Source organism: Erpetoichthys calabaricus, chromosome 7, assembly GCF_900747795.2.
Source record: "Erpetoichthys calabaricus chromosome 7, fErpCal1.3, whole genome shotgun sequence".
NCBI lineage: Eukaryota > Metazoa > Chordata > Cladistia > Polypteriformes > Polypteridae > Erpetoichthys > Erpetoichthys calabaricus.
Window position 1 is genome coordinate 24,045,580 of NC_041400.2, and position 23,217 is coordinate 24,068,796.

The 23,217-nt window shown below is 38.1% G+C and overlaps 1 protein-coding gene across 1 annotated transcript in view; it reads left to right on the forward strand.

The window, feature by feature from the left end:
• The window catches only part of oaz1b (ornithine decarboxylase antizyme 1b), a 42,975-nt gene that overhangs the window by 3,367 nt on the left and 16,391 nt on the right, over positions 1–23,217 (forward strand). The window contains 3 exon segments of the mRNA XM_028804978.1: positions 14,946–14,997; positions 14,999–15,085; positions 20,011–20,183. Of these exon segments, the coding sequence (XP_028660811.1) occupies positions 14,946–14,997; positions 14,999–15,085; positions 20,011–20,183 (312 nt within the window).

Consider the following 23,217-nt stretch of genomic DNA (forward strand, 5'->3'; position numbering starts at 1 on the left):
TTGAGATCTCTTGGTAGAGTCAAATGTATACTGCATGCTGAGCGATTCACTGGTCAACAAGTATTTTGCTACTGGGATTCTTACACTTGTACTTTAACAAATTTCACTTGCTGACTCCAAATCTGAAAAACGTTTTTGTCCATCACGTCCCATTTTTTAGTTATGATGTTCCAGGTCTTGGACAACTAGGGTGACTGGACAGTAAACACGATGCATTTCAGCATTTAAGAAATAAGTTTGGTCTCGAGAAGAGTGAAGCCAAAATTAAGGAAGGTGTTTTTGTTGGCTCTGAAATCCGTGAACTGCTGCTTGACGATGAGTTCAAAAGGAAACTGAAGCCAACTGAATCAGCACCCTCATTCGTGCAGGTTCTCCAGAATTTTCTTGACAAGCACAGAGCAGAGAATTTTACTGAGCTTGTGGAGAATAAGCTGAAAGTGTATTAGCTTACGGGAGCCAGAATGTCACTGAAGACGCATTTTTTTACACTCTCATCTCGACTTTTTTCCACCAAATCTAAGCGATGTCAGAGATGAGCACGGGGAAAGATTTCATCAAGATATAAAGGTGATGGAAAACTGATATTGGGAAAAATTCACTCCGAGCATGATGGGTGACTACTGTTGGTCCTTGCAAAGAGAGACGGATGTGCAGTACAAGCGCAAAAGCGAGTGCTTCCAACATTTTTGGGCATGCTGACCTCACTTTTATATTGAGGTAAATTGACATCAATATACTTTAACATGTCTCTGGTATTGTCTTCTGGTTTGTTTTCAGTATAAACACATCAAAACAATTTTGGTGGGACATAGTCCAAACTTCAGATATTGTGTTGATATATTATATTGATATTCAAAAGTGTCAAAACGTCAATGATGTGCATTTCAAAAACCTGATGTGCTACCTTAATTCCGATTTCATATATGAAATCAGTGTAAAAAACTTAATAAACAGCTGCTCTGAAGTTCACAGAAGCAAACAAAAAATATTTTTTGTAGACCAGTGATTTAACACAACCCAAATATAACATTATTACTTATGTTGTGATTGTTTTTTTGCTGTTGTTTATTTTGCAGTCACTGTCGGTTTGTGGTGTTACTTTAAGTAGAACTGCCCTTCCACTGTACATTTCCTACCACTGAACGTGGTTCCCTACTAGACACAATGTGTAAAAAGTGGGACAAAAATAATAAATTTAAAGCAATAAAAATAAATCCATTTTTCAGATTAAAAAGAAATTTGATCTTGAAAGTAAAGTTTGAAGAAAGTCACCTGTAGCTAATATAAAAACATGAAACTCTGAAATATTCTTAAGGTGTTCTAAACAATATATTTGTGCATATTGTTTTTACATGTAAAGTGGATGAATAAAAACAGGCAGGTATACCAGGAGTGAGTCAAGAAAGAGGTTAACTAAAAAAAAATACTTTTGTTTGTTTAGCTGGAGGTAAAAGTCTTTGGAGTGTTCAATTTCTATCCTCCATTTGACTCAAGATGATTCCATTCTGACTGGGATGAACAGAGCCATAATAAAATGTATTGAAATGTATGATGACTTCTGAAAAGTTTAAGCAACAACACATAAAGTCTTGCTGAACTTTGTTACGTATCACTGCAAGTGAATTGAATTGTACTTGTGCATTACAATTTAAAATACAATGTCAGACAATATACACAGTGACATGAAAAGAAAACAGCTTGTTTACAGTTCTTCATGAGATAATGTCTAAGCTATGAAGCTGTCATTAAATAGCCTAATATGTGGGGGTGCAAATGACCTCCTCTGTCCCACTGTTTTTATTCTGCATTTAAGGATTCTATTGGTTGTCACTACTAAAATGGTATATGTAGTTCAGAGGGTGAGTGTGATTGTTAACTGTGAAGTTTTAAGAAAGGGTCCACTTACAGTTGGCTATGGAGATGCTTGATCAGCTTCAGCTACTTTACTTTCTGTTTCAGTCATGCACAAAGAATGTAAAGTACATCAAAGGACAGAACATCTTGTAAAATAATAGATGCATTGAACATTTATAGAATACAGCATCCGGCCCTGAAGTCTCTTAAAATACGTGAATAAAATTCCCAGTTGATTATCAATGTCGATGTCTATTTGTAGAATCTTTAGACTCACTCAAACAATTTGTAGCGGCCTGGAGCCGCTCAGATTCACACTGTTATAGAGACGGTGATTTGTTTGTTTGGTGATGGACCCCAGAAATGCACCGAGCCTTGGCCTGACTCACACCACTTACACACAGAGACACGAAGTAACGGCATATAATGCTGTATATTAAATGAAACAAAAACATAAACAACAAATGAACAGATAACCTTCCCTACTTCCCTATGGTGATAAGCTGATAACAAATAACACAAAGATAAACATGTAACAATAAACACTAACAACCAAGTCCTTAAACAGTCCAAAAACAGTGGGAACAGATGTTGTGGAATGAAGGAACAAAATAATGATCCTGTGCACAGTTTGCTGTAAGAAATGTATAAACAGTCCTACCAGTATTCCTGATGTGGCGAGGGGTGGTATGATTAGCAGCACTCCCTCTGACAATGGCGGTGGTAAATCTGACACACTGCTCAACACAACAGGCAGGCATAAAACGGTCCATACATCCATACAGGCGGTGTTTCAGGAAAAAGTAATAGTCCAAGGCAGATGATGCAGATGGCAAAACAGACGGATGAACACAGACACACAGCAACACTTTTTTTTTTTCTCCTCCTTTTACTGTCAAGCCAGCTTTCTCTTAAAGTTCCCACCAGTCCCTCTTGTCCCCAGCAGCCCCTGCGCTCCTTGCAGTCCTCCAATCAGAGAATACCCTTGGGGCCCTGGGAAATTGAGTCCTTTAATATGTAGCACTGCCACAAATTTTCCACTTCTCAGATTAGGTGGGACTGCTGCCTTGTATAAAGTCTGTGATTATCTGTTTTGTCTTTTTTATTTATCTCAAATCTATAGATTAAAACAGTTTTATAAAAGTATAATCCTATATTCAACAAAGATATGTTAACAGAATTGTTGATTGGTAAACAACCCTTTATTACCAAGGGATTGGAGAAGGTAGGACACTTTAATCCTTCTTCATCCACCCATTGCAGTGAGAATTATCTGAAGAAACAAGTAATGCAATGTTTCCATGGCTGCTTCTTTTTACAATACATTTACAATATGCAAATAGTGACCTTTTTGTTTTTTGCCTTACTTTAGGCCTATATAGTTTTGTATATTGACGTTTTTCACCCATGTTTAATAATTTAACCCAAGTATAGTCGTAAAATAGAACTTTGAAATTTAGGGGACAGTTTACAGGTGGTCGTGTTTGTGTCACAATTTACCAAGTCACACTGCAGTAATTGTCATGCTGTATTTCATGGCAAGTGGTGTATGAGGTGGTGTGGCTTTTGAACAGAGGGTGAAGTGTGGTTTTTCTGAAGACAGAAAACAAGTTTCATCTTTTAAAAAGCTCTTCATGAACATATATCTTTCCAGTATTAAAAATACTGACTGAAACAATGCATGAGTATCACTTGTATCCTAGCAGCATTAAAAAAAAAAAAGTCCTTGTATGTTCTCGTCCATAGTAATATACTATTGTCAGTTGGCATGTTCTTTTTACTCAAAGCAGTACAAAGACAAGACATGTAAAGTAATCATCTCTAATAATTCTAAACATGATGTCTGTAACATGCTCCAAAACAATTGGTACAGGAGAGTATTTACCTCAATGTTCCGTCAATTTTCCCTTTAATAACATTTAATACTTTGGGAACTGAAAACACTAATTTCTGGAATGTTGAAATAGGGATTTTTTTTCCCATTTTTGCTTGGTATATTACTTTAACTGCTCAATAGTCCTGGGCCTCCATTTTCATATTTTGCACTTCAAAATGCAGCAATAAGGGCCAGGTTTTGGACTGCGGGCAGGCCAGTCTGGCACCCTCATTCTCCGACTGTGAAGCCAAAAGTTGTAATATGCACTAAATGTGGAATAAGCAAGGACATTCCTGGAAAAGGCATTGTCTGGATTGCAGCATATACAGTAGCCTGCAAAAAATTGGACACCCCTGCTTAAAATGTCTGTTATTGTGAATAGGTGAGTAGAAGATGAACTGATCACTAAAGATAGCATACAGTCTAAGATGACACAGTTCTTTAATATTTTAAGCAAAATTACATTTTTATTTCCATCATTCAAAGGTGTACAAAATACCAAAAAAATTAAAATGGCCTGAAGCAAAAGTTTGGGCACCCAACATGGTTAGTACTTAGACCCCCTTTGGCAAGTGTCACAGCTTATAAATGCTTTTCATAGCCAGCTAAGAGTCTTTCAGTTCTGACTTGGGGTAATGTCACCTGTTCATCCTTGCAAAAGGTCTCTAATTTGCAGAATTCTTGGGCCGTCTTGCATGCACTGCTCTTCTGAGATCTCTCCACAGATTTTCAACGATGTTTAGGTTGGGGGAGTGTGATGGCCATGGCAAAACCGTCAGCTTGCGCCTCTTTAGGTATTCCATTGTAGATTTTGAGATGTGTTTCATATCCCATCCTCTTTTTAACTTCAACTTTTGTACAGATGGTATGATGTTTGCTTCCAGAGTTTGCTGGTATTTATTTGAATCCATTCTTCCTTCTATCAATGACATGTTCCCCGTGCCACTGGCTGCAACACAAGCCTACTGGCTGACCAGTTCACCCCTTTGCTTAATAACTGGAGACGTGTTTTTTTTTTTTTTCCTGGAATTCAGCACCCTTTTTTTGTTCAAACTTACTTTGCACATTGTGGCCAAAAAGTTCTATATGGACTTCATCTCTCCACAGGACTTGTGTCCAAAATGCATAAGGCTTGTTTAGATGTTCATTTGCAAACTTCAGGCACTGAATTTTGTGGCCGGGACACAGGAAGGTTTTCTTCTGCTGACTTTACCATGAAGGTCATATTTGTTTGGGTGTCACTGCACAGTAGAACAGTTCACCACCACTCCAGAGTCTGCTACTGTAAATCTTCCTGAAGGTCTTTTGCAGTCAAATGGGGTTTTTAGTTCCCTTTGTCGCAATCCAACAAGCACATCTTTCAGAAAGTTTTTTTGGTCTTTCCAGACCTTAGCTTGACCTCTACTGTTCCTGTTAAGTGACATTTCTTAATAACATTACAGACTGAGGAAACAGCTACCTGAAAACGCTTTGCAATCTTCTTGTAGCCTTCTCCCGCTTATGTTGAGCATCAATTATTTTATTTTTCAGAATGGAGTGCTAGGCAGCTACTTAGAGGAACCCATGGCTGCCGATAATTAGGACAAGGCTTGAGCAATCGAGAATTTATACACCTTTGCAATTTGCATCACCCGGAGATTCCTAACAATGACTATGAACAAGCCATAGTCGTAATGAGTTGATTAAGGTCTGAGAACTTGGGAAAAGTTATCCGAGACCCCAAATATCTTGGGGTGCCCAAACAAAATAAAAACAGTACACTAATCTTGCATAAAATGCTGGAAAGAAATGTGTCATCATTAACTTTATACCTTTTGGTAATCAGTTCATCTTCTACTTACTTAACTATTCACAATTATAGAGACATTTTAAGCAACGGTGTCCAAACGTTTGCATGCTACTGTATGGCTCCAAAATGTGTATGTACCCTTTAGCATTAATGGTGCCTTCACAAACGTGCAAGTTTACCATGTCAAGGGCACTAATACACCACCACCATACCATGACAGAAGCTAGCTTTTGAACTTGGTGTTAGTATCAAAGGATTATCCTCATTTTCTTTGGTCTGGAGAACACTTGTGCCCATTTTCTCCAAAAGCAAGCTGCAGAGTGGACTTGACAGACCACAGCACACATTTCCAATTTGTGTCAGTCACTCTCAGATAACCTGTAGCTCAAAGAAGTCGGTGGTGTTTCTGCGTGTTGTAAATATATGGCTTCCGCTTTGTGTAATATGGTTTTAGCTTCCTTTTTGTAGATGCTCCGGCACACTGATTACTGACAACTGTTTTAAAAACACTTTGAGACTGTGTTTACATGTCTTTGTTTGTGTCGTGTTGTCCGAGGGCTTGAAGAACATGGGCATTTAGTGCTGGTTTGTGACCCTGCCCTTTACTCGCACTGATTTCTCTCAATTCCCTGAATTTTTTCATGATGTTATGAACCATAGATGTTGCAATCCCTAAACTCTTTGTAATTATACATTTTGTTATTCTTAACCGTTGAACTATTTGCTAATACGGTTCAACACAAAGTGGAAGGCCTCGACCCATCCTTGCTTGTAAATGATGGGGCTTTTCGGGGATGCTGTTTTTACACTCAATCATGATAGCATCACCTGCTACCTAACCACCTGTTTACCTATGTAAAGTTCCAAAAAGGTTTTTTGACACATTCCAAAAAGACGTGCCTTGTACATGCAGTGCTAACATTGTAAAAATATGGAAACAACTGTAAATTGGATAAAAAGTATTTAGTATGGATATAAGCAAGGCCGGATTAAGACCTGCATGTACCTTGTAGTGTTAAAACACAAAAGACCCCCTCTCACCTCATTAGGCACACACATATACTTAGATATTATGAGCATCACTTACATCCATAAATCTGGCAAAATTCTGAAAAAAAAAAATTCAGTATTGGCACACCTTACTGTCCCTTTTTTGTTCATTTGCACATTATAATGAATGTAACAAGTGGATGAGTAAATGCTGTGCAACATCACATCTGGGGGAGATCAACCTTCTTCTGATAGTGCAGTTAATGAACATCAGTTAAATATTTTTAAGAGGCTTGTGCCAATTTGTGAAAAAAAAGATGTGTAACTGAGCATGTTGCATTTGCTCATTAGCATCAAATAAACTAAAAGACCATACCGAGGGATTTCTTTGTTCGGGTTTGGGATTGTTGGGTGTGTCTTACCTCCTGCGGTGGTCTTGTTGTCTTCCACATTTTTGTTTCCCTCTTTGTTATTAGATTGTTGATTGCTGATAGATGCGACAGTGTTAGTCTTTCTGATTAGTCTCAATTGCGGTATACAGCTTGTTGAAATCCATCCATCCATCCACTTTCCAACCCGCTGAATCCGAACACAGGGTTACGGGGGTCTGCTGGAGCCAATCTCAGCCAACACAGGGCACAAGGCAGGAACCAATCCCGGGCAGGGTGCCAACCCACTGCAGGACACACACAAACGCACACACTAGGGCCAATTTAGAATTGCCAATCCACCTAACCTGCATGTCTTTGGACTGTAGGAGGAAACCGGAATACCCAGAGGAAACCCACGCAGACACGGGGAGAACATGCAAACTCCATGCAGGGAGGACCCGGGAAGCGAACCCAGGTCTCCTAACTGCGAGGCAGCAGCGCTACCACTGCGTCACCGTGCTGCCCGCTTGTTGAAATCATAATTATTTATTTTAGCTATTGGGACAAAAAATTATCTTTTGCTTCTGTTTCTTTAATTTTTCTTTCACTTTGAATGACCTTTCATTTTGTCTTTTTCTTTTTTGCATCATGGTAATGCATCAAGTGTACAATCTCTTAAAAATTACAAATTTAAGTACACACCTGCTCTGATCATGACCTAATATTTTTTTCTTTTAAAAGGTTTTTATTTAAGTAAGATTGGATAGATTGGCATTCATAAGAATCAAAGTGACATAGGAGCTGTTGAGTGCCTGTCCTGTCACTAAAAACTTTTGACTTTTTCAGTTATTAGGCATTTGTTTTTCTCACATTTGCTAAGGCCACAGGGTGTGCACCCAAATAACCCTGATGGTAAATCTGGCCATACATATAAGTGCCAGCTGGTTAAACATTATGTACTATAATGTGTAAAGGCAAATATATGTTTTAAACATAACACTTGAGCAAAAAATAATAAAAGGTATCCATCCATTAACTAAGTCCACTTATTCCAGTTTCAGGGTCACTGGGAGCCTGAACCTAACCCATATGAACAAAGCACAAGGCAGGAACCAGCTTTGGGAGCAGACATGGCCATCACTCTTCCTCTGTCTCTCTCTGTAATATCTGGCTAGTTTAGAGTTACCAATTATTCTAAGAAAACGCCTTTGCAATGTGGTAGGAAATCTGGATTACTGGAGATAAAGCCACACAGATGTTGATGGAGGAGACGTGCGAGCTCGACACAGTCTGTGGCCGTGCCAGGAACTGAAACACTGAAATCAGTTTTCTGAAGCAGAACAAACCACCACACCACCATGCTGCTCATATTCAAGTGTTAAGTGAAGAAAGACTCCAGCTGGTTTGTGAACTTAAAACAAATGTACAAGGTTAAGGGAGCCTGTATGCTGTTGCTTGTGTAAATATCTCTGAACTCTTTGCAGAAGGGAAATTTACACAAAGTGAAACTAAAAACTAGACCTCTAAAATTAGAGTGATAATTTAAGTTATTGCCAGGTTTTTCTTTGTTAACTTGATCCCTGTCTTTATTTTAATGCACATACCTAAACGTTCAGGTGACTACTCGTGTAGCTTTAAAATAAATTGAGAAATTGCAAACTTCAAACAAATAACCTTTTGTTATTTAATATAATTTATTGCTGTAGGATTTTTTTATAGAAAACTCCCATTACTCTTTGGCACATCTCTTGTTCTTGCTGTATTGCAACATCTGGCAAAACACTTTCTGCTACATGCTGCCAGTTTGTCCTTTGTGGAGCCGCATACTTTTCTTTGTAAAATTTTAACTCCCACATTCTTACGTTGGCCAGAGTTATTTTAATAGCATAAACTCTTTGCACATCCCAAGCACTTTAATTTTGTTATCATGCTTGTTAAATCTCTAAAGGAACAGTCTTCTAGGTGGGTGCAGGTTTGCATTGATAACATTTCTTAAATTGCTGTGATGACTTTATTCATGCAAAGCTTTTTTTAGTGGAGGTCTCACACAGTTATTTACATTGTTATCATTATGTATTTATAAAGAAATTGTCATTTAATATCTTTGTGTGCATACAGTGTGTGCGACCTAGACCAGAGATTGTCATTAACACTGGAGTAAAATGTCTTTGGCCTTTTTTCTGTGTTGATTGGTGTCAAATGGCCTTTTGCAAATGCACATATAATATGGAATCCGATATGCAGGGACACCTTCAAGTAAAGGATAGGATTATTTTTAGGATGTAGCCTGGCAGAGGAGCAGTTCCCAACATAGACAAATTATGTAAGGGCCTGTTACACAGCATTTAGTAGTGTTGTCTTCCCAAAGCCAAAAGAGAATTAAATATTGTTTCTAAAATCAAGCCTGTGCACTTCTTATCATATAGTTCTGTAATAAATCAAGTGCCTTTTCGTTAAATCAAATGGCATATTTTCAAAATGCTTCCATGGAGTAATGTTGTGGCAGCACTTTTAAATAACAGTTTATCATGAAGGTTACATTTCTGCACATGTATACAAAGTTGTTCATCACACGGACTTGTTAAGTAGTTTGAAGATTTGTAGGTCCTGCATTGTATGAGAGTTTCATTTTTGTCTTGAGTTCACATAGAGGTAGAGTGAAAACTTGAGATACTGCAGGGCTTTCCTTTTGAAATTGATTTATGGTAGTTTATTTCCTATGCTGCTTTTGAAGCATGTGAGAAACCTTTGCAGAGGTATAAACGAATGGCTATGTAATTACTTGTTATCGTGATTTTAGCATACTGTATGTGAAATACAATGGTTAATACAATCCATTTAGTATTACTAGGGGGCTCTGCCCCCTGCTCCTTTCGCTTGCTAACCCTCGTGCGGGCCCTCCGCGCTGGTCATTTCCCGGATCTGCTGCTTGCGACGAATTGTGCTGTGCTTTTGGATAAACACGAATAGCTTTGATATCTCCGTCTTTCGAAATTGTATTCGTAACTGTCACGTTAGTTTATTATATATGTGAGCATGATCTTTCGGATTCATATAGAAATTCAAGAAAACTTCTTTGTGTTTTTCTGATAAATTTCGTGTAAAGTGCGATTATTTTTGGACGTATGGATTTGTATCCATTATTGGCTGTAGAATTTGTGATACATCCGATTGTTTAACTCTTTTGATTCTATGTTACATCGCTTCTCCGTGATCAGAAATATAAACCTGGCCGAATTGTGGTATCTTTAAAATTAAACTTGTAGTAGCTCTGTGATATCACCTATGTTTATACAGTATATTCAATCTCTTTTCACTGTTCCGTTATTTCACCAAATAATACTTTTCGTTTATTAGCGCTAATGCGATCTCTACTATCAGTTTTTTGAGACTTTCGAATTTTATAATCTTTCATAATCTCTAACCTGCTCTGCATGTGTATCGCTCCAATCTTTTTGAACCTCTTTACGATGTTCTACTTTCTTTGTCTTGTACTCTTTGTCTTTTCTTCTCCTACTGTTTGTCTTTTATTTCCACCCCTGCTTGGACCTGTTAGGTTTTCAGTTCATCTCTTGGCACAAAGTCTCATGTCGTGGGACGTGAAATTATCTCTCTGAAAAAGTCTTGTCTCGCCTTTTAATGATGTACAAAATGTAATTAAATTAGAAATGTGTGTTGTAAAACAGTGTTCCGTCAAAACAAAAAAACGGAGGGGGAATTAACAAGCAATGAAGACATTCTGTTTAATTCACAACGATTCACACACACATATATACACAAACTTTTAGTGGTGTTAGAATGGTGCAAAAAAAGAAAATGTCGGTTTTTATTCTTGTTCTTTACAGAGTGTTTTGTGTGTGAGTTGCGGTTGAATCATGCCAGCTGTGGATTGAACGTCTGTTTTGTGGGCTTCAGCAGTCATGTTGCTAAATTTTCACACTACATGAACTGTCCACCCCTCTGCTATAACCAGATTACAGCGGCCTTTTTCACATCTCCTGGATAAAACACTCCCACCTAAACAGTGAAAATATTTAGGTTTTGATGTTACTTACATTCAGATTTGAATGTACCACATCTATTTATTAAAATACTTGTTTTTCTGAATGTATGTTTTAATTTAGGAACTTGTATTTCTTTTTAGATTGTGGTTTGCACATAAGGGCGTTTTAATAAAACAGTGCTACTCAGCAAAAGATCTTCAGTGAAGCATTGACATTTCCGTTTTGTGTGCATGGTGATCTTCCTTTGTGATGCGGTTAGTGAAATGACTGCTTACAGGAGACCAAAACAATTTTTTAGCTTTTACTGTATTCTCAAACTAAATTAGCTGAAATGTACAGCAGAAAAATGAGCTCTCCTTAAACTGGAGGAGTGTCCCAAAGTGGTATAGTAAAGCAACTCCATGGTTTGAAACTGTTTGGGTTTCATAAGAAATGAAACCAAGGAAATAAAAATCCTATAAAAAAAATAAAACGATTGCTGTGGCACAGTACAAATGTAGTTCTCCACTTGAAGCTAATGCTGCATTTCTCATACGGCGGAACTGGGAAGTCAGAAGTCTCAATTGTGTCGTTTGTGACCTCTGCCCATCCGTGCCACCCAAGTTGGACAGTAAACATAGATGTCCCCATGAAAGCTGGTGTTTCAGGAACAAGCACTAATAGTTCTATAGTCTGGATCAAAGAAGAAACTGATAAGCAAGAAAGGTGCAAAAAAGTATGTTGTCATGTATAAAAAATATTTTTATGCTCTTGGCTGCAATTTAACAGAGGTATTTCTACTTGGAAGGTGCAGCGAAAAAACTGCACAAAGCAGTGCAATGTACGAACAGTAGCATCTACCAGGCTAACATTGTGAAATCATTGTGGCGCTAGTTTGAAATGTCAAAATGAAAATATCGAGTGAGGGACAAGGATGTGACGATTTTCAGGGTGTTATGAAGGGTGTGAGTGAATTGGGTGGGAGTATATACTGTATATAGTGCCGTGCCAGTGTTGTATGCAAAAGGCAGTTACAATGGCAGTGAATAACTCCTCTGTGGCTCATTGTATGTTCACTGGTGTGGCATACATTGAATCTAAATCTGTAGCAGAGGTGACTAGAACATTAAGATTAATGTGCCTTAGCAAGTAAGAATTCCTTCTTGTCACACTGTTTGAAAATGGTCTAAGTTTGTTAGCTCACTGCAGACCATAGGAACACCAGAAAATATGAAACTGTTCAGATATGCAGTAGACATTCAAAAAGATGTCAGTCAGTATAGTTTGAAACTGGACTCAAATCTTCAGCAAGATTTTTTATACACGCAACACCCCATAATGACAACGTGAAAAAAGTTTACTTGAGAAAGCACATGTACATAAGTATTCACTGCCTTTGCCATGAAGCTGAAAATTGAGATCAGGTGCATCCTGTTTCCCCTGATCATCCTTGAGATGTTTCTGCAGCTTAATTAGAGTCCACCTGTGGTCCCAATGAGCACAGTGGCCTCCATCATCCGTAAGTGGAAGAAGTTCGAAACCACCAGGACTCTTCCTACAGCTGGCCGGCCATCGAAACTGAGCGATCGGGGGAGAAGGGCCTTAGTCAGGGAGGTGACCAAGAACCCGATGGTCACTCTGTCAGAGGTCCAGAGGTCCTCTGTGGAGAGAGGAGAACCTTCCAGAAGGACAACCATCTCTGCAGCAATCCACCAATCGGCCTGTATGGTAGAGTGGCCAGACGGAAGCCACTCCTTAGTAAAAGGCACATGGCAACACGCCTGGAGTTTGCCAAAAGGCACCTGAAGGACTCTCAGACCATGAGAAAAAAATTCTCTGGTCTGATGAGACAAAGATTGAACTCTTTGGTGTGAATGCCAGGCGTCATGTTTGGAGGAAACCAGGAACCGCTCATCGCCAGGCCAATACCATCCCTACAGTGAAGCATGGTGGTGGCAGCATCATGCTGTGGGGATGTTTTTCAGCGGCAGGAACTGGGAGACTAGTCAGGATAAAGGGAAAGATGACTGCGGCAATGTACAGAGACATCCTGGATGAAAACCTGCTCCAGAGCGCTCTTGACCAGGACAACGACCCTAAGCACACAGCCAAGATATCAAAGGAGTGGCTTCAGGACAACTCTGTGAATGTCCTTGAGTGGCCCAGCCAGAGCCCAGACTTGAATCTGATTGAACATCTCTGGAGAGATCTTAAAATGGCTGTGCACCGACGCTTCCCATCCAACCTGATGGAGCTTGAGAGGTGCTGCAAAGAGGAATGGGCGAAACTGGCCAAGGATAGGTGTGCCAAGCTTGTGGCATCATATTCAAAAAGACGAGGCTGTAATTGCTGCCAAAGGTGCATCGGCAAAGGCTGTGAATACTTATGTACATGTGATTTCTCAGTTTTTTTTTTTTATTTTTAATAAATTTGCAAAAACCTGAAGTAAACTTTTTTCATGTTGTCATTATGGGGTGTTGTGTGTAGAATTCTGAGGAAAAAAATGAATTTAATCCATTTTGGAATAAGGCTGTAACATAACAAAATGTAGAAAAAGTGATGCGCTGTGAATATTTTCCGGATGCACTGTAAATTATGTTTTATTAGAGAAATCCCCTTTAGGACATGACTAGAAATTGTTGATTTGTTATTTGAGAGCTGAAATAACACACCACACCAGTTACCACACATCACATTATTGTGTTTTAAATTTAAAAAGGTATTTTTAAGGGAAAATGATCTGCATCCACACTTTTCATGTTGTTTACAAACGTACCTCCTCCCACAGTAAAACAACCAAGAATGCATATGACCTGGCTGCTTGCCTACATTGAGCAGGTGCACATCAGGGTAAACAGTAAGAGGAAGTGTCCTTCATGCCAGACATTCATCTACAGCTTGCACATGGAGAACAGCAATGGAGAATAATTAAAAAAAAAACAAAAAAAAAAAAACGACGGATGACGAGGCATAATTCATATTCAGAGAAATGCACAAGTATAAAGTGAACAGAGCAGCTGAGGAAATGTTCAGTTAAGGAGGGGCTGTGTAATAAGCATGAATCAATCTGAGCGTGAATAGTGTCTGTGTTTTCAAAACTCCATCCACACTGCAATGCTAAGGGGCTGTTTTCAGAAATATAAGGCTCAGGAGAGCATTTTCAAAAGTCTCAGTTTTTAAAGGTTAAAAATGGTAGGGTATTGTGGACAGAAGGCAATAAAAGAGGCTAATGTCAGCATTTTTAAACAAAAACGTAGTAGTGTGGACATAATCTTGGACTGAATGCAGGCAGAAGTGGCATGTGTTCAAATATACAGTGCCACACTTGATAATAATTCAAAATAAGTGCAGGCATTTAACATTGATAGCTGTAATAATACTGTATGTTTTATAATATTTGAAACTTGATTTATTCTTTTAATTCCTATAATGCCATCATTGACTGTGGTTAAATCAAATCTTTGTTATAGTGTTCTTTCTGTGTTTGTGTTCAATTAATAATACTTCTGTTGATTAAGCATTTTCTAAAGATTGTTGGATGAATATGTAATAATTAAGGGCACATTTCAAATATTCTAGTCCATTAAAAAAGCACATGGGATCCATTTTCAAAAGTAAACCTCAACATAATTAAGGGAAAAAACTAGCCTGAAATTATTAAGGAAAAGACTACTATATAAAAGTAACAACCTACCAAAAATTTCTTATCAAGATTAGTCATTCTAATGGGTACCTTTTTAGAGAGGAAAATACTTTTTTGTACAGTAGTATTATGTTACAAACAGAACATTTTAAAAAAAAAAAGAAAAAACTTTCTCCTGAAATTGCCAAAGTGTATAAGTTAAGTGTATAGCAAATGTTTCTTGATTTATTTAACTATTGTAATACTGCCAATATATTTGGTTGTATGGCATCCATGTCAGATAAATCAACATCATAAAACAGTTTATACAATTTTGTTTAACTTAATATCCACAGAGGTTACATACTTAATATTGAAATGAATTGCAACTGCACACTTACAAACATTATGCCTATGTGAACCTTAACCTTGAACTGTTTAAACCTTTCTGTTTTGACAGCTTGTCTCTTAACTGTAGCAGTACCCGTGGTCCAGGGCCTCTGTGGTGCTCCTGATGTTCCTCTCCCACCACTGAAGATCCCGGGTGGGCGAGGGAATGGTCAGAGGGATCACACTCTTTCAGCTCGGCTGCTGTATTCGGTAAATCCCCTTTTTTTTAATTTAATTAGTTCATGTTCATGTTTTCTTATCCAGGTGAAGTAAACAGGCCTACCAGAGCAGGTGCAAGGCAGAAGATCACGTGGTCAGCTGACCCATATCTATATTTAGTCAGCAGCAAATGCCATGCACATAATACACTGACATCAGAGAACCTTCCCATAAACAACATAAAGAACACTAAAGTAGATGATTCCTTAAAAAAAAAATAAAATAAAAGAGCTAAGGTACTAATACTAAAATAGATTGCATTCCTGCCTGGCAGCCCACTCCAGTTATTGCATGAGTAAAATTTAAAATTTCTCACTGTATTTGTATGGGTTTCCTCTTGCTTCTTGTTTTCCTCCCACAGTGTAAATATGTGATGTCAGGATGATTATACTAAATTATCCTTATATGTGTGTTTGCTTGTATCTATTTGCTTTGTGATGAGCTAAAATCCGGGGTTGGTAAGGCGTTACACCCAGTGCTGCCTGAACAGACTTCAGATTCTGTAGCCCTGTACTGAAAGATGCTAATTCAGAAAATGGATGAATACATGATAATATGGATCTCCTGTCCATTACCAAGTGAATTATATATTGACAGATATATGCCTTCAATTCCATAAAAATAAGTGTATAATCACATATTCATTATTGGTATGTAAATGAGCTGTGGAAGAACTGGCTAACAAAAGGAACTGTTATAGTTTACTGGAAAAAGATAAAAAAAATGGTGGATAAAAAATATGTTAATAAAAGAACAAAAAATAAAAAAAATGATAAATAATGAAGAAAACATAAGCCATAAAGGTACCATTTCCGTCCACAATGTAACGCTAATAAAATGTTCAGTGCTCACATTTGAACTCGTGTGATTTTTAATTCACCTGGATAAAAGTAAAAGTCATCAAATACATTTGACCAGGGCCAAAGTCTTGCAGAGAAAATACTTTTTGGGCCCGGCCCCATCACAACGTAGAGTAGTGAAAATCTATAGTTGGTTGTACCCAATCACATAACCAAAACTAAAATTAATGCTTAAAATAAATATCACTAAAAATAAATATCAAGATTATCTTGACAATTTACATTTACATGAACACTTCTTAAACTGCCTTTATAATAATACACTTTTCAAATCAGGCTTATGTCTTTTGCTGCTATGAGATTTAAGTTTTTGTTAGTATATAGAGGAGACCTTTGCTGAAACAAACACACACACTGGAGGTAATGTTTAAAAGACAAGTCATATTGATCCAAATTTAACAAGTTTAACATTTGCTCTAACTGTAAGACTACTTCTGTAAAATCAAACTTGTAAACTAAAGATTAATCTATTATTTCAGAATTCCTATAAAACAGCCTTTGTCCTGTTGTTTTCAGGGTTCTGCATTTAAGTGATAACTGGTGCTGATGCCTGTGCATTAATCCAGAATGAGCCATTGAATTGGACTGACTGTAACTGCTGTAATTACTTAGGACTCACAATTGCACCCGTATCATCAAATATGTGCCATATTTGCTTTCCCTACATTGGTCACATATTAAAGAATATCCTGTGTCAAAAAACTAACATGACCCAAGTTAATGAAGCGTACTGCTTTAACAGCCCAGGCTAACTATGCATCACAGAGGTTATGTGCTTATTTCAACCTAGCAGACATCCTCCGATTGATCTGCGTTATTCTTTAAAGCATTATGAGCAGAGTTCTACAAATCCTGGCCAATTTTTAAACACTTACTAAATAAATGGAACATGTGGAGTAGCTCATTTTGTTACCTTTGTAGAATAGCCACCAATACAGATAAGATGGTTAGAAAATAAATGTATAGTTGGATGAAAAAGTGTAGCCATGTTTATTACCTTTTAGAGAATGAATGTGAATCCTCCATTCCTTTATTGGGACTGTGTATAGTGCTGCATTAAAAAGTGACTCGTTTTGCTACCATTTGTAACTCCCTCGTTCAAATTTGTGACGCAAGTTAAAACAATCACAATTCACAGCTCACTGGTCCTATCATTGTGCTCTCAAAGAATACACAAATCATGTATTTTTATTTCTGAACTAAACTGTTTAGGAATAAATATAGCAATAACTAAAGCCTTTTTGCCTTGAAAGAGCAGCAGGATTTTAACTTTATTAAGTTAAACATGCAGGATTTCTAAAATAAAGAGTATGAAGTTCAAGTCTTATGACTTTATAATAGAAGCAGCAAACTTTCATTATGAATTCTCTCCTGCATCTTGTATACCTTGTTAACAATTTTTCAGCACCTGCTTCTTTCAAACTTGTGTACATATCTGATTTTGTTGATGCATGATGCTTACAGATTTGACATAATTTGAATATAAGTGAAAAAAGGGTGCTAAAGGACGGCTTGGGGACAAACCAGCATGCAGGCCAGATCTAGCCTTCAGGCCACTAGCTGATATTCCTGCCTGTATATTGTGTTTTAGTTATATTATTGATTTTTTTTTAATTGCTTTTGTGTGAATGCTTTTGATGACAGATTATCTTTGCCAACATGTGAACATTGTTAGTAACATGTCTGAAATATTTTACCAATTCATTTTCTAATCTCCCTTTGCTCAGTTCAGTGTCGTAGTGGATAAAGGGTTTAGCTCCGGAGCACTTGGGACCAAGACAAAAACAAACTTTGGAAGGAGTGTCACCTGGTACAACCACAAATTAAATTCACTGATGGTGGGAAGATTTAGAATCACAAATTAAACCTAAACGCACAATTTTGCTTTATGTGGGAGGAATAAAGCTGAATATTCAGAGAAAAACCCTACACAGACATGGGAAGAAAGTATGAACACTATATGGGCTGGAATTTAAATCCAGTATCTTGGATCTGTTAGGGAGAATATCTAACCTTTGTACAGCATATGTTTGAAATAGATACAAAAAAAAATATGAGAAAGTTACGACATTATGATGCTGAGGGGGAAAAAAAGAAGGAATTACGGGTATAGGCAAAGAAACAATTTGACTTTCAGTAAAGGTTGAGTCAATTTCAGAATTGAATGGGGAGTTTGAAGAGAGTTTTAGGTAAAAACATGCTCTTTTTGGCAGAGTGAGCTGTCAGCAAGTTTTGAAAATACAGAGGGAACTCACTTTAGAGGACCTCTAATTGCCACACAAGTTTATACTGTGTGAACAGAGAAGACAAAAGTCAAAATGAGGATTGGGGGTCTCGAAGGGTGCACCATTTAATATTGGGGTTTAGAGGACAAATGTAAGAGCACAAATGTGCAATGTAGCAAGTGGCATGGCTTGCAGCCATATTTCACAAGGCTTCAACTGGTGGAGCTCCGTCCTAGACTGAAGCTGACTTCTGTGTGCCGTTAAACAGTGGCTGGACCAGGAGAAGAGGGGCTTATGGTGATGCAGTGGAAGTGATGTTAGAGGTTGGATTACAGTAATCCCTCCTCCATCGCGGGGGTTGCGTTCCAGAGCCACCCGCGAAATAAGAAAATCCGCGAAGTAGAAACCATATGTTTATATAGTTTATCTATTTTACGCCCTTATAAACTCTCCCACACTATTATAAACATTTCACGCACAATTATACAGCATAAACCCTTTGTATTCTATTAGATATTAGGTAAGATTCGTTGAAATTATGAATGTAAACACAGTTTATATACAGTAAAACCTAAATATTATTTTAAAGATATCGAGCGTCTCCGATATCACATATGTTACAGCCATTACGACAGACAGGCCACCAGCAATAAATACGTACAATGCAAGAAAAATTGTATACAGTAAAATGTGTGTACAGTGACACTAAACTATGTACATGTAATAAGTACTGTACGTAAATAATTAATTATGGTTACTCACCAACAATGACACGACGACTTGTCCGATAACGATGAGTTTAATTTTACTGCACAACAAAGGATAGCGTTACAGCTCTTCTAAAGGAGCCTCTTCAGGCGACTGTGTAGCACCGCCGTTGTTCTTCTTTCAGCACTCTTCAATCCAAATCCCTAAAGCCGATTCCATCCAGACTACTGCCTTATCACGTCCACTTGCAACTCGTTTTGTGCCCTGGTTAAAGGACACTGCGGCCGTAGATCTTATATGCTTTTCCTCCTTTTTTAAATAAAAAGAATCGTGGACTCATTGATGTTGTAATGGTGTCCTGCAGCGGTGTAGCTGTTTCCTTCCTTCAACATATCCAAAACTTTTACCTTTTCTGCAATCATTTGCATCTTCTGTTGGCGCTTGGATACGGCTCCTGAAGCAGTAGCAGGAGCACGTTGATGCTGAATGAGCGAGATTAGACTTCCTGGTTAATGTAGCACTCCGTCGCTGAGCCAATCAGCAGCACACAGGAACTTAACTGCGTGCTCTGATTGGGTAGCTTCTCAGCCATCTGCCAATAGCATCTCTTGTATGAAATCAACAGGGCAAACCAACTGAGGAAGCAAGTACCAGAAGTAAAAAGACCCATTGTCCGCAGAAACCCGCGAAGCAGCGAAAAATCTGCGTTATATATTTAGATATGCTTACATATAAAATCCGCGATAGAGTTAAGCCATGATAGATTTAAGCCGAGAAAGACGAAGCGAGATATAGCGAGGGATTACTGTACATCAGAAATGATGTTAGTAATGGTGTCACGCTCTGTTCCTTTCTCATATTTTCCTTTTTTCCAAAGCCGCAAAACACTTCCCACACTCACATGTCTAACAACTGGATGAAAAAAAATCAGCTCTAGAAATTAATGTGTAGTTTGCCTCATCACTAATATTTTCTGTTCATTCTAATGGGATTTATCTTGATGTTTTTCAGTTATCAGCATTGAGTTTATTTTCCATGATTATTTTGATGTTGTTCTTGATTTACTTGGGTGAAATAAAACTAACAACATTATTCATTCTGTAAATTAATATTTTTGTTTAAGGATAACAAACTAACAATTACTGAGGAATCTGCTGGAAGCGGAAAGCCAACGGTACTTCATTTCCAGAGCAAGCTCACAGACTCGAGGCTGATCCAGTGGGATGCTGCATTGAAAAATAACAACCTCTACGTTGAAATCCCCCGGGCCATGTTACCTGAAGGCAGCAAAGAAAGGTGATCAGTCTGTCCTAGAAAAACAAGCTGACGACAAGCTATTTAGCCCATGATGATTAGGCTCTGCTATATTATAAATGAGGCCAGGGTGTGCTGACACCTTTTTGATTTTAAATCTAAGCAGATTGCTTATCTGTGCTAGTGCTTCAGCAAACTATCTTGGGGACTAGGTAACCATACTGCTTGCTGAGCAGTACAGGTTTGTGTCCTGAATGTCTTATCTTTGTAGCCAGGCATCTGGCACGTGTAAATAAGGGGGGGGGGGGGGGGGGAAGTGGATATTAATTCAGAGTTTCTCTGGTAACACACACTGTTTAAAAAAGTTTGTACATAATTATATTAAGCATTGTAGCAGACTGTGACATGATATGACAGAGGTATAAAATGTATAAACGAAATCCTGCTCCGGGCCTCTTACTTAAAGACAAAATATATGGAGGAATGTGGCTTTTGCTGCATTTCAGAACTTTTTGTTATGCTGTGCTCTCAGGTAAATAGTACTTGTTTTATTGTGAACTGTTCCCAAATAAAAGAGAAACTATGGATCTTGGAACTCGGTCTCTTTATCTCCACCTCTCAGTTCAATCTAGAAGTAGCTTTATGTGAGAAATCTGTTGCTACAAAGCCTTTTATGTAAACTCCACCGCAATGAAGAACAGTTTAATGATTTAAGAACAAATAATAAGAGACCTAGTAAGATAAGTGATTCACAATAGTAATTATTTTATTGTCAGTTCAACTTGTTTAGATGTCACCTCATTTTGCGACAAGTATAAAAAAATGACTACATTATTTCATACTGTTTGTTACCCTGTCTATTGCTACTCTTGTCTCTCTCTCTCTCAAATTCAAAAGCAAGTTTGTTGGCATTAAAAATGTGTATTATATTGTCAAATATTACATTAAACAATAATGATCACAAATAAATACACATTGACATTAAAAAGGTAAATAAGGGTGGAGTGGTGGCTCTGAGGCTAAGGATCTGCGCTGTTATCCCGAAGGTTGCCGGTTCGAATCCCCGTCACTGCCAAAAGAGATCCTACTCTGCTGGGCCCTTGAGCAAGACCCTTAACCTGTAATTGCTCCAGAGGCGATGTACAATGGCTGACCCCGCGCTCTGACCCCAAGGGGTATGCGAAAACTAACAAATTCCTAATACAAGAAATTGTATAATGCGAAATAAAGAACAAAAAATAAATAAAGAACAAAAATAGAAACAAACAGTATCATACCTCTGATTAAAGATGTGATTCATGAGGAAATATAAACACTTTCCATCCATCCATTTTCCAACCCGCTGAATCCGAACACAGGGTCACGGGGGTCTGCTGGAGCCAATCCCAGCCAACACAGGGCACAAGGCAGGAACCAATCCCGGGCAGGGTGCCAACCCACCGCAGATAAACACTTTCCCAGTTTGGATTATAGAATGTCCCCCATTTACACTATGGCTGGATCTCGCAAAAATTCAGCTGTATCAAAATACTGTTTTTAAACTATAACCTGGTCATTATCTACTGTAATCTAGGCTGAATAACTTGCATATTCACTTTTTTGGCTGTCAACTCAGGCTTAATGCCCAGTTACACAAGTAACAGTGAATATTACAGGAATGTGATTATTCTTGTGCAAGAAGCTATAAACATTTTACAGTTTAGATCCTTTAATATCCCACCTATTAACACATGGGATTGCATGCTGGAATTGAATGGTACGCATTTTAAACTGTTTCTATTAAAGGAGGCTTGGTGACAAAGGAGCATTACGAACCAAGTTTGCCAGACAGGCTGTGGCATGATGCAGTAGTTTCTTTGCATAACCCAGCATTTCTCAACCTTTAAGAATTTGCGACCCGAGTTTTCATAACAGTTTTAATCGCGCCCCACTAACGTTTTTTTGAAACCCTAATAAACTTTATTTTTATATTTTTTGCTGCCGATACACCACTACAAGTTTAAAATTTCCCTACGAATAGCGAAATTACACCACATATGGCAACATTCGCACCCCCTTTTTTTGTTACTACAGTTTGAGAACCGCTGGCATAACCATCTAAATTGACATTAATGTTACTATCTTTGAATGGTCTGCTCTGTTTCATTAGGAGAGGAAATATTTGACTTGTATTACAGGCACATTTCTTACCTAATCAAATTCTACCATTGCTTTAGACTGTTGCACAGTTTTGCAGTACTAAATGTAAGAGCACAGGTGTTCCTTCATTATGACCCTGGAGTAATGACGGCTTGATGTATGAGCTTCTTCCTCCTGACTCCACTTTCCTAGCATTTTCTGACAGTTTGGTGGATGAAGTTACTATCCAGCATTAACAGCATTGGTGAACTCTTCACTCTATCCTTTCCTCTGCCTTTGTCTTGGTAGGTTAATAAACAAATGAATGTTAACCAATCATAGCCATAATCCTGAACAAGAAGCTATAAAGTGCCAGGTTATGTTACTTACAACATGGCATATACACAATGCATCTTCCTTAATGGCAACTTTAAAGAAGTAGGACAGTAGACCTGCACAATCCATCCATCCATTTTCCAACCCGCTGAATCCGAACACAGTGTCACGGGGGTCTGCTGGAGCCAATCCCAGCCAACACAGGGCACAAGGCAGGAACCAATCCCGGGCAGGGTGCCAACCCACCGCAGACCTGCACAATCAACAGTATTAATTACCTAATATCAACAAGTCCTTAACCGAATGCTGACAGCATGGTCAACTTCAAATGCTGACCAGCAACCCAGGGCACCAGGGCACCAATACTATTGATGCTTACAGTATTTAATTTCACTGAATGAACAGGAAAAGCAAAGACCAGGACACCATTTTACTTAATTTTCTTCTTTAAAAATACCACATATGAAATCTGAATGCCAATGCACTTCAAATACATATTCCCAATTACATACTGAACTGTACTATAGAATACAATGAGGTAAAAGTATAATACTTAATCATTCACTTACTAGAATTGCTTAGGCAAGTGAGACAGTGTGTAGGATTGCCATCTCACAGTGCT